General features: G+C 36.6%; 2 protein-coding genes across 2 annotated transcripts; one reads left to right on the forward strand and one right to left on the reverse strand.

Moving 5' to 3' along the window:
* Positions 1 to 6,081: 6,081 nt before the first annotated feature.
* On the reverse strand, positions 6,082 to 6,894 carry LOC311608780 (keratin-associated protein 13-1-like). The gene has a single exon (XM_084801422.1). It carries the CDS (start codon positions 6,843 to 6,845, stop codon positions 6,321 to 6,323), a length of 525 nt encoding a protein of 174 aa, XP_084657548.1. The 5' UTR covers positions 6,846 to 6,894; the 3' UTR covers positions 6,082 to 6,320.
* Positions 6,895 to 13,298: 6,404 nt separating this feature from the next.
* Positions 13,299 to 14,107, forward strand: LOC311608191 (keratin-associated protein 13-1-like). The gene has a single exon (XM_084800549.1). The coding sequence runs from the start codon at positions 13,364 to 13,366 to the stop codon at positions 13,844 to 13,846; it is 483 nt and encodes a 160-aa protein (XP_084656675.1). The 5' UTR covers positions 13,299 to 13,363; the 3' UTR covers positions 13,847 to 14,107.
* The last annotated feature ends 3,565 nt before the right edge of the window (positions 14,108 to 17,672 follow it).

Below are 17,672 nucleotides of genomic sequence, written 5' to 3' on the forward strand. Positions count from 1 at the left end.
TTAACAAATAACTAGAAGATTGTAATTTGAGTTGCAAATAAGGCTCACAAAAGTGAGGATTGCCTAATATTGAAGGACATGTCTAATTTCATAACTAAATTCCACAGTATAGTAGTATATATTTTAGAGCATTGTGATCATTTTCTGAGAAGATTTATTTAAGTCTAATGTACTAATATTAATTTTCAATCAAGAAGAAAAATCAAGTTTGAATGATTCTCAAGACATGCACTTCTTTTATTTCAAATGATGTTTTTTCGACACCTAGAGGTTAGGCACTATTGCTGCCCATTTACTCAAAATACATGAGAAGAGAATGACAATGATCTTCGGTTTTCTAAAAATGGGCAAACTTTGTGATGATTTTCCAACTCAGCATCAACCAACCTAGAAATAATACTGACAGTTTGTGTGCCTTGGTATTACTCTGATGGTCAAAGTTAAAGATTCAATTATAATTTGCTTGGGAAAAAAGCCATCAGGAAAAAGAAAGCTGACCCAGACAATGGTGTCCAGTTCATTAGTACACTAATTTGATCCAGATTGGAGTCAGTCTCATGAGACACTTCAGAGCTGATCAAGGGCAGGAGCACATAGACTTCAATTTTGGGACTGCATAAGTCATGGACCCAGTGAAGGGGTCAGGACTGAAGCAGGGCAGCAATTCTATAGCATACAGTCTAAGCTATGGGATGAGGGAGAGTGTTAAGGTACTCAGACTTCAGTTGTTCCATAGCAGTGGGGAGGAGGGAGAAGAGATGAGGGTGAGATCATAGCTGCCTCAAAAGTAGGGCATTTATGTCTTGAAAGCTTTAGTAGAAGGCAGCAAAGGGGAGTGACTGCCTGTGAACCTCACCCACCTAACACATCAGTGTATTGGGGTTGATATTTATTTTGGTTTGTTGACCAAGCCCTACAAGTTTGGAATATGATAAACATCATGAAGAAGTTAGGGATGGGGGAGTATATGTCAACATAGTAAGGCCTACGTTTGGCAAGCCTATAGCCAGCATGTTTAATGAAAGCAATGAAAAGCATTTGTGCTGAGGAGAGGAAAAGAGATGGGTGTCCATTCTCTTCATTCCCATTCAATAAAGTGTTTGCAATCTTTGAGTGATAGGAAATTAAAAATTAGGATACAATAAAAAACCAAGAAGTTAATTTATTCCTGTACTCTGATAATATGATCCTATACATAAAGACTTTAAAGATGCAATAAAAAGGACTACTAGAGCTGTCAAATAATTTCAGAAAAATGTCTAAATGAAAAATGAACATGCATAAGTCAATAGCTTTCTTATACACCAATATCAAATTACAAATACCAAAGAATCAATTTATTCATAGCCACAGATATACACTTCATAGTCAACAGAAACATGGACATTCATAACTTCTACAATGAAAACAGTAACACAATAAAAATATTAATTCAATAAGAATTTAGGAGGTGAAAAATTTATATGCAGATTGAATAGAACCACCACCTTGTGAAAATGGCCATCCTACCAAAAGTAATCTACATATCCAATGAAATAATAACAAAACTTCTAGGCTCTCTCTTTATCAACATAGACAAATCAATTTATACAAGGATGCAATTAAGAAAAGGCAAGGCAATTTTGAACAACAACAATAAACAATGTATCAACATAGCTGATTTAAAATTATGCCATCAAACCATAATATTAAAAACAGTATGGCATTGGCACCCAAAACATACAAATATCAGTGAAAAGAAAAATTAAAGGTATTAATGCAAACATACACAGCTACCAGAGTTTTATGAAAACAACAAAATAACATATTAGAACAAATTCAGCATCTTCAAGAAATGGTGCTTGAATCCTGTGGCTCACCATGGAGAGTAATTAAAACAGACACTTGTATCTCACCCTGCAGAAAATTAAACTCCCAATGGATGAAGAATCTCAACATAAGACATCTTACTCTGAAACTGCTGGAGGATAAAGTAGTCACTGTGTTTTAACTTACATACACAGGTATGGAATTTCAGAATAAACACCCATCATATTGGAAATTAGTCCATCAAATAATAAATGAAATCTTACGACATTAAGATGATGTGTGCAGCAAAGAACATAATTAACTGAGTGAAGAGGCAGTTTACAAAATGGGGAGAGCATAATTGCCAGCAATACATATGACAGATTAATGTCCACAATATGTAAAGAACTTGAAAAAACTAAACTTCAAGAAAACAGCCAACCAATTAAAACTAGGCCATGGAAAACAATAAATCTCAAAACGAGAAATATGCATGGTTACTCAACAATTAAAAACCTATATGTTATACTTTGCAATCATGGATATACAACATTAAATCACTTTTAGACCCCAGCTCATCCCATTCAGATATGGTAAGGTCACAAATACGAATGGCCCTAAAACTACCTGTATGGATGTGCTGCTGCTGGTAGTGTCACATAATACAACCATATTAGGAACCTGTCTGGAGATTTCTCAAAACTGGAAGTAGAATTATCACAAAACTTACTTATGCCATTCCTGAGCATATATTCAAGATGCAATATTCTGTGAGAGAGATGCATACACACACACACACACACACACACACACACACACACACACAGACACACAATTGTTGCTCAATTCACAGTTGGGAAGAAATGGAGTCATCCTAGATGTTTCCAAAATGATAGATGAAAATGTGGTGCTAATACACATTAGTCATGTGTAAAGAAAGTGAAATCATAAATGTGCAAGAAAGTGGAAATAACTGGGAATGAATCATAGTGGGTGGCATCTCTCTGGCACAGAAACACAATCACCATGTGTTGTTTCTCTGATGAATTCTGATGAATTTGGCCTAGAGTGCATATGGAAGGAGAGGTTCTAGAAACTGAGCATTAGGGAGGAGTTCCTTAAGTTGCCATGGATAATCTCAGTAGACCTGGGGAACATTGAAGGTGGCAGCATTCACGAATAGAGAGGTGCAGGCAATGATTTTGGAATGCTTATCTAGAATGAAAGGTGCAGGAGAATGGTGTATAAAAACCTAGGATCATCCAAAATGAGAAAAGAGTTTAATTTAAGGGCATAGTAGAACACAAATGAATCCCTGTGTATCCTTCAAAAGAGTAAACACAGAAGAACTACTGTAAAAGGTGGACATCAACATTAGCAGATGCCTGGATATGTTGACATAGGACTTTGATACACATTTCATATATTTTAATCATTTTCACCCATGTCATAAGATATCCTTTACTTATGTACTTAGGGAAAAACAAAGACAAACAACAAATACAAATAATGAAACACACCTACTATTGAATCCCATGCCATTAGGAAAAAAGAAAGTTATCCCTGCTGCTAAAACACATTTCAGTTTCATGTCAGGGTTGCCAAGTGTTTCACATACATGTTTAATTTTAGCAATTTGATTTCACAATCCAAACCAAAGAGCCCTAATAAAGTTCCCCAAAGCTGTAGTGCTGTTGTCACAGGGACAATAAATGCCACAAGTACTGATGACATCATGGTAAATAAAATAAGTGAGCATCCTGTGATGAAAAATATTTCATTTTTTAAAAATATATTTTATTAATTTATTCATATTACATCCAATTGTTATCCCGTCCTTTATATCCTCCCATTCCTCCCTCCCTCCTATTTTCCCCTTAATCCCCTCCCCTATGACTGTGACTGAGGGGAACCTCCTCCCCATGTATATGCGCATAGGATATCAAGTCTCTTCTTGGTAGTCTGCTATCCTTCCTCTGAGTGCCACCAGGCCTCCCTATACAGGGGACATGGTCAGATCCAATCATGATAGTTATGCCAGGCTTGGTTGTGGTATTTCCAGTCAACTTGCAATACTCCAACAAAGTAGAATACAGAAATGTGAAAAATCATGTTTCACACAACATTGACCATCAAGGTTTTCCCAAGTGAGTGAATCATTGCCTTCACCCCAACTGTGGCATCATTATACTTTAGTTTTTCACTTAAATTATAACTATACTTGTTTTATAAAGCAAAGCATTTTAAAGAAACTTCCTTTTGTTGATAAATTACACATACCCTGCCAAAATTTTTATCTTTTCCTCACATCCTATACTTTTTTAGAATCCTATACATTATTGCAATCAAAGGCTGTTACATGACTTCATCATTGGCCCACTCTACTTTAATATAACTACCTAGAACTTAATAAACAAACAAACAACTAAAACTATGATATTATTTGCAGTACTGGAGAGATGTCACAGAAGTTTGGCATATTTACTATTCTAGTTTATTTGGTTCCATATTATTGAAAAGAACAACTAATTCTGATCACATTCATTTTCAAATCTGAATGATAGAATACTAATAGCAATAATTTAAATGAATGGCACCTTTCAGGCTAAGGAAGGTTTCTAGAAATCTCTTTCTCAAATGGAATGAAATAATTTTCTATCAATTATCATAGGTTATAATGGTTAAAAGTACTATATGAAACAGATTTGTTTACCTCCCTTTAAGCTTTATCATTAAATCAGATTTTTTTACAAAAATATGAAATATGTTTTCACCATGATTCTTTGCCTTTCCCAAACCCCCCAGATTTTCCATACTTCTGTCCCCCCAAAAATTTCACACTACTTATCTTATTTCTCTCAAAATCAAAACACAATAAATGGAAATCAAAACAAACAAAAGAGGTTGATGAAATAGATGTAATAAATAAAATCATTTTGTGTGAAATGATTTTTACCAAGAGCAGAAAAAGCAAACTTTAGCTACTACAGGACACACACACACACACACACACACACACACACCTCAATGAAGAACAGGAACAGGATCTAGTGTTCCCTTGGTTCACATTATACCTGGATTTGATCTAAAACATTGACAAGCTTCAAACCCATTTTGTATTTTATTTCTCTCCTTTCTGTAAGGGTAAAAATAAAACAACAACTTAGTTTCTTACTTGTCTAATGATTAAACGGGAATTATTTGTGTTGAATTACATTGGCATAGGTAGCATGCTCACAGATGATCACACACAGGCCATAGCACACAGTATTATGAGGAATACATAACCTCTGTAAATAGCATCTCATCTGAAATGTTGTCAATACACCTTGGGCACTTCCCTGTTTATCCAAAATGTTACACTGAAAGATCTACTGTTATTTCTCTTTATAACAGTTGTAAGAACCTTGGAAAGTATGAACTTCAGCCATTCAAAGATGGAAGTTAGGTAAAATGTCTTGTACAGACAAAGGAGCAGAAAATCTCAAGGATCTTTACAAATGCCTTGGAAGGCTCTAGAATATTAGATACCAATTATTCATTATAAAAACACTAAAATGCATACTTGTGATTGATTTCTTTTTCCATTTTGTGTCCTTAAATGCTCATACCTATTATAACCTTATGTCTTCCTTAAGATACTATGTCACATAAATTGAACCTGAAATTTTAAGTTCAACTAATTTTAGAAGCAGAGGAATCCTAGTAAATAAAACCCCTTCAAAGAAACAATGCTCTTGTGTTGACTGAAATTGAGCCTGGGAGGTGTCAGGAGTTTGCAGCACTTCCTGAACCACTGTCACTGCCACTGTGCTTACATATGTATGTGGGTGAGGTGCACCAGTCATTAATCTACCACAGGAGGCAGGAAGACTAGCAACAAGTAAATGTCTTCCCTGAGAGTTTTTCCAAGGCTACTTTCTCCTGACTGAGATTATACAATCAGATACTAAACTCAAGTTTTTGCCCATGTATAAACTTTAATCTTGTCAATTATGCAGCATCTTATTCTTGGTGTTTTCATTTTTTGTTTACATTCTAAGTGCTTTGGTTTCTGGCTCATCAGAAATTCATGTGCATTAATCTCAGACAATTCACAATAGTTAAGCCTGGTATTTGTACATGAGTGACAATCTTCATGGAATTGTCAACTGCCAATGAAGAAAGGCAAACTAATGCAAAGCTGTATGTTCCTGAGGCCAGTCAGATAATCATACTTATCTTCAGTTTTCCAAGCCATAAGTGCAAAAACTATGAATGAAGCAACAATAATGTGAACAATACATGGGAATATCAGATTGTGCAAGTTTATTAGATGTAATTTTTAGTTTTCAATGCTCTTGGATAGAAAGCAAGTAGCATATAAATCAACAGTACACAGAGTAGAGCATACTTTTCCATTAGCCACTAATCTCAGAAACTGCTTGAATTTGAAGAATAAAGAAACTTAAGGAAGGATGACAGCATATCAGTAGAAACTAAACAGGGAAAATATAGTTTGAGCATAGACTGACATAGGAGAGCATACAGACTTAACAGTTGTATCCATAGAAGCCTGATCCACACACTGGTCTGTAACAGGGTTGGCAGGAACGAGAAACAAAATAGCTTGGGTAATAATATCTGGATGCATAACTCAGGGCAGGGAAGCCATAACCTCCACAATTGAGAGATCTGAAGCCACCAGATCCACAGCCTCCTGAGTAGCAGCTTCTAGATCCATAGCCCAGGGAACGGCAGCTGCTGGACCCAAAGCCCAGAGACCCAGCATATGTGCCCTGGCAGGGACTGCAGGGTGTGGAGCTCCTGGGGTAGTAGCAGGACATCTGGCAGGGGCTGGACACCACACAGGACCTCTGGCAGCTGCTGGGCTCAATGCAGGTCTCCTGACAGCCACTGTTCAGAGAGGAGTCCAGCTGGCAGGTGCTGGGAGAGCAGCTGGAAGTGGTGTAGACCAGGTTGCTGGGGTAGGAAGAGACACAGGAGGAGCCTGAGGAGGGCAGGAAGCACCTAGAAGAGCATGAGGAGAAGTTTCCAGAGCAGCAGCTGTAGGCCATGTTGAGAGGAGATATGAGCTCAGCTCTGTGTAACAAGGAGAGTCTGGGTTTGAATGTCACTGTGTGGAGATCTGGGCTTATATACTCTCAGCAGCAGGTGTGGTCCCCAGCAGTGTCATCCTTGATGCACTTGAGTGCTTCCTGGTTTACAAATGTGCAGTTGTCTGTGAATAGTTTTCTGAATAGTGTATTTAAGGGTGTTGGAATTTTCTTACAGCTATGATAATGAGCTTCTACTGTCATAGATGCTATTACTATTTTATACTGATGCTTATTCATTGTTTCCAGGAAAAATCCCTCTTTTTCTGTTTGCTTGATTTTATGTTTGTCCAAGTGTTCTAAAAAAATACAGCTTTCTTTTATAGGAGCAGATGTTATGAATTTTCTCTCTCTTTTTTTTTTTTTTTTTTTTTTTTTTTTTTTTTTGGTTAATGAATGGGGTACATCACTCTGGTTCTCCTTGAAACCTTACCAGTTGACATAATTTCTTATATTCCAATATGATTCTTTGTGAATTCATAGCATTTCCCATGTACTTCACCTCCATCAGATAGAGCAGAGTATGACACAAATAAATTGAATGAGATTAAAGCTAAAGGGATAGAGAAAAAACAATGATTAAATCTCTGGTGACTGCAAAGACAGGGTTGAATCAGAGTCTGGAGTGTAGGACATAGCTGGTCTTTAGGAATGGTGACAAAGAAACGATGGAAGGAATCCATGTTGTGTCCTGTGTATCTGACATGTCCTGAGGTGACACCAGATTCTCATCTGAACTTAGGCTAGTCACATTTAACTCTTTAAGGAACAGAAGGCCCAGTTGACTATTGTCCTCCGTACTGTGGGACCTGTAGAAGCTCGTTTCACAGGAGGTGATCTCAGTGAGTGCCCAACTCCAGGGAAACAAATGGATTCCTTGGAGGCTCAAAAGTCAAAATAAGTACAGAGTGCAGATCACAGGACCTCCTCAGACATGGAGATGATCTTGGGGGAATTTTCTTTTTTCTGAACCTTTTCTCAAGGAACATTCTGGAGAAGAAAAATAAATTCAAGGAGCCTTAATATTTTTAATCTTACAGAGCATTGAAAATGGAAGTGATTTTTGGTAGTTATCAGAGAATTCTGATACACATTTTGTCTTCCACATGTCAAACAGGATTGAGAAAAAAAAGCTATTTCAATTGTTTGCGTATCTATCAAAGTCCAGAGATTTATTTTGGAAGGTTGGTGCAGACTACATCTAAATAATATCTACTAAGTGCACCTTCAATGCTCTCATTCACCAAAGCATATATACAGGAGTAAAAATAATATTAAAAATCTGGTTTAAAATTATTGCTTATTATTAGCAGATGTAAGGCTGTGTTTTGTATCTCTATGATACATACATCTTTATTTTTTTAAACCGTGTCCATTCATGACAATGCAATATTTACACACCAATGCCTAAAAAGTAACCTAAAGCATGTATATACATATTCAAATTATAAATTAAAACCCAAATGAACCCAAGACTTATTCATAAAGATAGAAAACAGGGAAGTGGAAGCAGTGATTGACAGGCTAGAGAAAACCTTGCTTTCCAAGATTACTTTGGATACACACTTTATGTATATTTACTATTTTCCATGATAATTGTTGGAATAATGCCATTTGACTGGCCAATATCAAGTAATGTACTTGTCACAATCACAAATGTACTTTTTTATATTTTTCTCAATCTATTATCAAGATGCATGAACCTTGTCATCAGCACCACAACAGCCATAAAGTTTTGGAAGTCTTTATTAGGATTCCTTGGACCAGAATCTGCTATCAAATTCTTGTATTTCTGATTTTGCAAACCTTACTATGTCTAACTTCAAATAGGCATTTTAGGTCATTTGATTTTATTTTACTTTATTTTTGCATTTTCGAAAATTTGTTCATTTAACATCCTGATGGTAGCCTTTTCATCCTTGCCTCCATCTTCCATCCTCTCCCCACCTTAGTTCTCAGAAAAGGGGAGCCCTCCTCCCTATCATCTTACCTCAGGCCATCAGGTCTCATCTGGACTCACTGCACCTTCCTCCTCTGAGGCCTGGGAAGGCCACCCACCAGGGAGAAGTGATCAATGAGTACGTACCAGAGTCCATGTCAGAGGCAGTCCCTATTCCCCACATAATGGGACCCACAAGGAAACTATGCTGCCTTTCTACAACATTTGAGCAGAAGGTCTAAGTCCTCACCATGCTTGGTCCTTGGTTGGTGCATCAGTCTTTGCATCCCCCCCCCCACCCCCAGCCGCACCTGTTTTTGTTTGTTTGTTTTGTTTTGTTTTGTTTTGTTTGTTTCATTGGTCAGTCTCCTTTAGGAGCTCCTGTCTCCTCCTGGTCCTTCTATCAGCCAACTCTTACACAATACTCCCTGCACTCCACCCCAACATTTGGCTGCGAGTCTCAGCATCTGCTTGGATTCCCGGCTGGGTGGAGTCTTTCAGAGGACCTCTATGGTAGGCTCCTGTCCTGTTCTTTCTCTTCAGCTGCTTCTGGTGTCTATTCTATTTGCCATTCTGATTAAGAAATAAGCATTCTCCCTAGGTCACTCTTTGTTATTTAGCTTTTTAAGGTCTGTGTATTGTAGCATGGTTATTCTGTATTATGTGGCAAATATCTGTTTATAGGTTAGTATATACCATGTGTCCTACTGGGTCTAGGTTATGAATTCAAGATGATTTTTTTTATTTTAATTTTATTATGTTACTCAGATAACAACTCAATTGTTATCCCATCACTTGTATCCTCCCTTTCCTCCCTCCTTCTCGCTTTGGCCCTATTCTGCTCCCCTAGGTCTAAGACCGAGGGGGACCTCCTCCCCTACTATATGGTCTTAGGCTATCAAGTCTCATCTTGGTAGCCTGCTTATTCTTTCATTGAGTGCCAACAGGCCTTGCCATGAAGGGGAGGTAGTCACTCTCCACAGTTATGTGGAGAGCAGGGTCTGACTCTGACATGAATTCTGGTGCCCCATATTTGATCATTTGCATTTTCTTAATTGCTAAAGATGTTAAACAGTGTTTGAGGAATTTCTTAGTTTTTTTTTTTTAATTTCTATTGAGCACTCTTTGCTTAGATCACCAGGCTATTCCTTTGACAAATTTTAATCTGCTTTCATTATAAAACCCTAGAAAGATTAGGAGTGGAGGGAACATACATTAACATAATAGGGACTATATATGACAAGATTACTGCCAATATTATCATATAGAAACATTTTTATATTAAATGTTTTTTATTTTAATGTTCCACCACACAACAAGGATACATGCTCAACTATGTTCATAGCACCCTTATTCATAATAGCCAGAACCTGGAAACAGCCTAAATATCCCTCAGTTGAAGAATGGATAAAGAAATTGTGGTACATTTATACTATGGAATACTACTCAGCTATTAAAAATAAGGAAATCCCAAAATTTGTGGACAAATGGATGGGACAAGAAATAATCATAATGAGTGAGTTAACCCAGAAGCAGAAAGACTCACATGGTATATACTCACTTATAATTTGGCACTAGGCCAAAAGGCATGTCCCATGGAAGTCTTCACTTACCAGGAGATTGGGATAGATGTGAGGTCATCCTACTGAGACTCTAGGTAAGAGAAATATAGGAGATGGGAAATAGAAAGACACAGAGGGTCTTAGAAACCTACAAGAAGAACATCATGATGGGTGGATTGGTGCCCAGGGGGGTCTGCTCAAACTATTGCACTAACCAAGGACAATACAAGTAGTAAACATTGACACCTACTCTGATATATGCAATGGACAGGATATTCTCCACAGTTATGTGGAGAGCGGGGACTGACTTTGACATATTTGACCACCTCCCCTTGGTGGGGAGGCCTGGTGGCACTCAAAGAAAGAATAAGCAGGATGCTAAGATGAGACTTGATAGCCTATGACCATATAGTGGGGGAGGAGGTCCCCCTCAATCTTAGACCTCGGGGAGGGGAATAGGGTGAAAGCGGGCTGGAGGGATGAATGGGAGGATACAAGTGATGGGATAACAATTGAGGTGTAATCTGAATAAATTAAGATGATCTTTTCTAGTTCCATCCATTTATCTGCAAATTTCAGATTTTCTTTTTTTAAAAAAAAATCTGAGTAGTATTCCATTGTGTAAATGTACCACAGTTTCTTTATCCATTCTTAGGTTGAGGGACATCGGGGTTATTTCCATATTCTGGGTATTATGAATAAAATTGCTATGAACATAGTTGAGCAAATATCCATTTTGTATGGTGAAGGATATTTCAAGTATATGCCCAGGAGTGTTAAAGCAATTCCTTTAGGTAGCACTATTCCCAATTCTCTGAGAAATCACTAGATTGAATTCCAAAGACATTGTACAACTTTACACTCCCACAATCAATGGAAGAATGTTCTCCTTTCTCCACATCTTTGCCAGCATATGTGATCAATGAGTTTATAAACCCATATACCTATAAATACTTGAGTTTTGACAAAGAAGCCCAAACCATACAATGAATAAATTAGCATCTTCAACAAAGATGCTATTTGTGCTGCTCTAACTGGAGGTCTACATTGCCTTATAGTTATAAATGTCTATATACATGCATTTTAATATTTATATAAGGGCTCTTGGTGTTGATTGATATGCATTGAGGATTTAGAAAAATCACGTCGTGGTCAGCTTCTCAGAGAACAATGCTCAAAATAATAAAACATATTGAACTAAAATAATACAAAAAAAGAGAAAAACGCAAATAGAGCCATATTTATCACCCTGAAGAAAGCTAAAGTCCAAGTAGATTAAATATCTCAACATAAAACTAGATACACTAAATCTTTTAGAAGAAAATATGAGGAAAATTCTTGAAATCATTGACAGAGGAGACAACTTCCTGAACAAAACACCAACATTTCGGGGTGTAAGATCAACAATTAATAAATCAGATCTCATGAAACAGAAAAGCTTCTGTAAGTCAAAGGACACTGTCAGAAGAACACAATGACATCCTACAGCCTGGGAATAGATCTCCACCAACCCTACATCTGACACAGGGCTAATATCCAAAATATATAAAATAGATTTTACCTTACATTAGGTGATAATGTTTTAGACTAGGACTGGTGTGTTCTTTGCTATGACTTTAGGCTGTTTTATTTCTTCTTTAAGGAAAGCTGTAAAAAAAAAACCATTGTATTAGTATTGTTGAAAATGATCTAAAACAATTGGATTGCTATGCATAAAATTGATTCATCAACATATCTCATCCGCTAAGATGAAATGACGATTTATAAAGCATCCTCATTTAAACCTTACCTATATGCAGTATACATTGTTATATGAGGAGAAGGCCAACAGTGGTGTTAGCAGACATTATTTAGATATAGCTCCAAAAAGAAATGCTGATTCTTTTCCTTTCTTTTGTTTCATTATTTCATTTATTTATATTAAATATATTAAAATGTTTAATGTAATGTATTTTGGTCATTTTCTTTCTTGTTCCCACATTTACTAGCAGATGTTCTCTCTTCCAACTTTGTTCTCTCTCTGCTGTCTCCATCTATATCTCAAAATGTAAATATAGATAGATAGATAGATAGATAGATAGATAGATTACATAGGCAACTGAAATAATATTTATCAGCCCTACACTACATGGCCAAGAAAGCATTTATCTGATTGTCTAGTGTCTATCAACAGGTTTTATTTTTAAATAGTATAGGCATGATTTGATATATTAATGTATTGCACATTGTTTTTCTTCTTCAGAATCATCCCCTTTGATGGGACAAAGGATGAAGAGAGGAAGCCAGAGACCCATGTAGTCAGGTGGCAGTGTTTCAGCCTCAGTTCTATCACTTACGATCATAAAGTCACAACTATTGTTGTTTATCTCTTCCTGGCTTCAATCTTATTTGACTTTTTTTTTTTTACTTATATTATTTTCTTGCTACTGGAGTAAAACTCCCTAAAAAGGGTATGCAATCCATGCAGAATGTGGAAAAATAAGTATGACGAGGGCAAGTAAGGCTCATTTTCAGGAGGTTCCAAGATAAACACAAAGTAATGATTCTAATTCATTATCAAGAAGAACAGCAAATTGTTGTCATGTCATACACTATGCAGAAAAATAACATCCTGTGAGAAAACACATACAGTTTCTACCTAGAGGAAAGGGTTTTTTTCTTTTGCAGGCCATGATAAAGTACTCATTGCTGTAAAATAGTCATAGCATGTCTGGCATAGCAATCGCTCATTATCTTTTACTTTAATAAAATGACAACACCCATAAACATGGTGTACAGAAAGCTATGCAAATGCAACTGCAATTACAGAGATTACTCAGTTTCACATCTGTAAACTGGGATGCACACAAATACGTCAGGATGTGCCTGTCAGGTACCACACCTGCTTCTGAGAGTATATAAACCCTGTCTACACTAGGTTGTATTCAAACTCAGAATCCTCTTAGTTATATCCAGCATAACCCACATCTCCTCTCAACATGGCCTACAGCTGCTGCTCTGGAAACTACTCCTCCCCACTCTTTAGGTGCTGCCTACCCTCCTCAGGCTCCTCCTGTGGCTCTTCCTACCCCAGCAACCTGGTCTACACCACTTCCAGCTGCTCTCCCAGCACCTGCCAGCTGGACTCCTCTCTGAACAGTGGCTGTCAGGAGACCTGCATTGAGCCCAGCAGCTGCCAGAGGTCCTGTGTGGTGTCCAGCCCCTGCCAGATGTCCTGCTACTACCCCAGGAGCTCCACACCCTGCAGTCCCTGCCAGGGCACATATGCTGGGTCTCTGGGCTTTGGGTGCAGCAGCTGCCGTTCCCTGGCCTATGGATCTAGAAGCTGCTACTCAGGGGGCTGTGGGTCCAGTGGCTTCAGATCTCTGGGTTATGGGTCCAGATTCTACTACCCAATGTACTTGACTTGTACAACATCTCACCCTTCTTGCTATAGATCAATCTGTGGTACTGGCTTCTAGAAATTCAGCTGTTACATCTCTATATTCTAACAACATCAAAATCAAATTATGTCCCATAGGCAATATTTAGTTCTCACCATATGTATTTCCACTAACAATTTCTTTCATTGTCAGCTTCTTTTAGAATCTTAGATCAATGTGTAATCTCTTAGTGTGTTGCAAATTTTATGCTACTTAAATATACATCTCCTATTTCCTGTTTCAACCCTACTTGAAAAGTGAAATTTTAATCCAATAAATTTGTGCAGTCTGAAGCCTCAATGCATTGTCCAACCTATTTTGTTGCATTTATGTTTGCGTTTACGGATTCAGGGGGACTCTATTAAATATCAATACCTTTATCCAACCCGATTTTGAGATCAAATAATTTAATTTGTTTTGGTCATGTTCATTATTTGTATTAGTAAATAACTAGAAAATTGTAATTTTCATTGCATATAGGGCTCACAAAAGTGAAGGTTGCCTAAGATTAAAGGACATGACTAATTTTTTTTGATCAAGCATGATGGTATATAATTTATAGCATAGTGCTTATTTTCTGAGAAAATTATTTAAGTTTACTCTACACATATGTATTTTCATAAGGTTTATTCCAGCTGATTATGGGTGAATAATACCTAGTAGGGGCCCAGATAAAGTTGGGAAAATGTTTAAACAAGCCGGGAATCATATTTGTGGTCCAGTTTCTAAATGTTGAGAAATTTCCCGCTTACTTAGAGTCCTGTGTAGGACAGTGTGAAATGCTGGGCCAATCGGGATTGGAAGCTTTCTTTGAAAGTGTCCTGGGAGGTGTCTTGTTCTGATGAGGAACAGCAATTGAAACACTTGCTGCTAGACCATGGAGGATAAAGGATGTCAGTGTCCAGCATGCTGAGAGGAATGTTTCCTGTCAGGTCTGATCCAATATCAGTGTCTGGTTCTTTTGTTCTGAAAGCATATAATTTATCACAAGCATTATACAGTCATAAAATTATAAGTGTATAAGTAGTGTGTCATACACAGAGCAATTAAGGCTGGTTTTCTGCTCCTCATATGAGCAGGGAAAAAAGACATATGTAAATCTTCATTCATGCCATAAGAATAATGAGGAAGAAAATTCAACTTTGAAAGATTCTCAAGGCATGCACTTCTTTTATTGAAAACACTGGTGTCTATGGCACCCAGAGTTTAGGCACTATTTTTGCCATTTCCTCAAAACATATGAAGAGAGAATGACATTGATCAAAGGTGCCAATAACTGGGCTCAAGAATTTTCAAGAATTGAGACAACTTTCTGATGCTATTGCACCACAATATCAACCAACATAGAAATAATACTGGACAGTTTGTGCTCATTTAGTTGTTTTTAGAGGTCTCTTTATTTATACTTATGATTTACTACTGTTCACTAATTGCTCATGTTCCTTTAAGTGTGTTCATTCTTCTCCTCAGTCCTAATAATTCCTTCCTGTATTCTTTGTAGAACAGACTTAGTGATCAAAAATTACTTTATTTTGTCTCTACTGTAGACATTTCATATGATTCTTTTAATTTAATAGATAGTTTTAACGTGTATAATAGTATGGGTAAGCTGTTCTAATCTTTTAGATATATAAATTGAATCATGGTCTTCTAAGAACTCATGACCTTAAAAGATTTTATCCAACAATACTATATTATTTTAATTACCTTACCTCTGTCTCTTACAGATTTCAATATAGTTTCATTTTTCTATGTTTTTAGTGTTTTACCTATATCTTGTGGTATTCATCTGCTAATCATATAAATGTGATCATTTCTAGGGTTCTTATACCTCTATAGGCATCACTTTATTTAAGTTAAAGCGATTTCTGTTAGTATTCTCCTTCTTATATGAACATAATTTGAAAGTGTTTTTCCTCCATCTTGTTTCAAAGTTCTTCCATGCTCCATTTATTCCATTCAAAATTATGTCATTGAAGTTTATTGGGTGCTCCAATTACTACTGCTTTATACACCATCTGGCCATTATATTTTCAACATGATCTATACTTTCAATGAGACCTTCCACAGAAATCTTTGTGAATCTTATTGAGTTTTTCCAACATCATTTTGGCTTATGTTTTTACATTTTGAATTAGATTACTCAATTCATTCAGCTATTTGCTTTTGTTCTCTTGGAGAATATCTATATCTTTCTTCAGTTGTGTGAACATAGTTACAATCACTGCTCTGAATTCTTTGTCTGGGATTTCACCAGGTCATTTTCATTAGAACATGGATAGCATTGTGTTGCTGTTGCTTCTGCACTGGAACTTGAGCATCCATTACATCTTGCTGGATACATTTTATTTTTAAACATAATTTAATCTTCATGGAGAAGTCTATTAGAGCCTCACTAGTTCAACAAATAAAGGAAAATTGAAATAACTTTCAATGAGTCATTTAATCACAGTGGAGTAAAATAGCTAGTCATCAATAATAGAAACCAAAGAAAGTATACAATACATTATTAATTATTGTTGTGACACTGAAAAAGTTATATGATAAATGATCTCTAGAGTCACATTAACATTAAAACAAAACATGTCAATATCTTTGTGACATACTAAAGGCTATACTAAGAGTCAATTCTATGGCACTAAGTTTTATATAAGAATTTTGAATAATTTAAAATTAATAACATAAGGATATAACATACAGCTTTAGAAATAACAAAAAAATTAATTAAATTAGGTAGATGAAAGATAATTAAAATCTAAAAATTTATGTAGCAATAACAAAAAAAATCAACAAACAGTAAAATAGTTCTTTGATTAAATAAACAGGATTGAAGAATTGAACCACTTACATTCTAAGTGAAATGTAAAGAGAGAAGATTGAATAAATATAATTTAAAAATAAAAGGAAGATGTTGAAACAAATACCAATGAGATCTGGGAACAAACTGAGAAAAAACAGAACACTACTTTCAATTTCACTGTTTTGGAAAATCAAAAAGAAGTTGAGGAATTTATAGGTACATGTGGTACATCAAAGTTAAAGCAAGAAGAAATAAGTGATCTAAGCAAGTCTCTAACCAACAATGAGATTGAAGCCTTAATAAAAAGTCCTCAAACTGAAAAAGGTACAAAACGAAATAAATTCATTGCATATTTTTTTAAATTTTTTAATTTTTTTATTTTTATTTTTATTTTTTTTACTTTATTAATTTATTCTTGTTACATCTCAATGGTTATCCCATCCCTTGTATCCTCCCATTCTTCCCTCCCTCCCATTTCCCCCTTATTCCCCTTCCCTATGACCATTCCTGAGGGGGATTACCTCCCCCTGTATATGTTCATAGGGTATCAAGTCTCTTCTTGGTAACCTGCTGTCCTTCCTCTGAGTGCCACCAGGTCTCCCCCTCCAGGGGACATGGTCAAAGGTGAGGCACCAGAGTATGTGAGAAAGTAATAACCCAACTCTCCACTCTACTGTGGAGAGTGTTCTGTCCATTGTCTAGATCTGGGTAGGGGTTTAAAGTTTACCACCTGTATTGTCCTTGGCTGGTGCCTTAGTTTGAGCGGGACCCCTGTGCCCAAATCTAGGACCCTCTGGATCCTTCTACTTTACCATTCTCCAAAGATGGATCCTTAGCTTTATTTTCAAAGGAAAATGTCTTTCTTTTTAAACAGTTATGAGCATGCATGAACGTATGCGTGTGTACATAAGTGAAGGTATCCATAAAAGCCAGAAAAGACTGTCAGGTACGCTGGAGCTGGAGCTACAGTGGTAGTGGTAGCTGAGACGTGTCTGATGTGTTCTGGAAACAAAATTCAGGCCCTCTGGAAGAACAGCAAGCACTCCCAACTCTGAGCCAACTCTC

The sequence above is a fragment of the Acomys minous genome, assembly GCF_964271855.1.
Source record: "Acomys minous genome assembly, chromosome: 11".
NCBI classification, from domain to species: Eukaryota; Metazoa; Chordata; class Mammalia; order Rodentia; family Muridae; genus Acomys; species Acomys minous.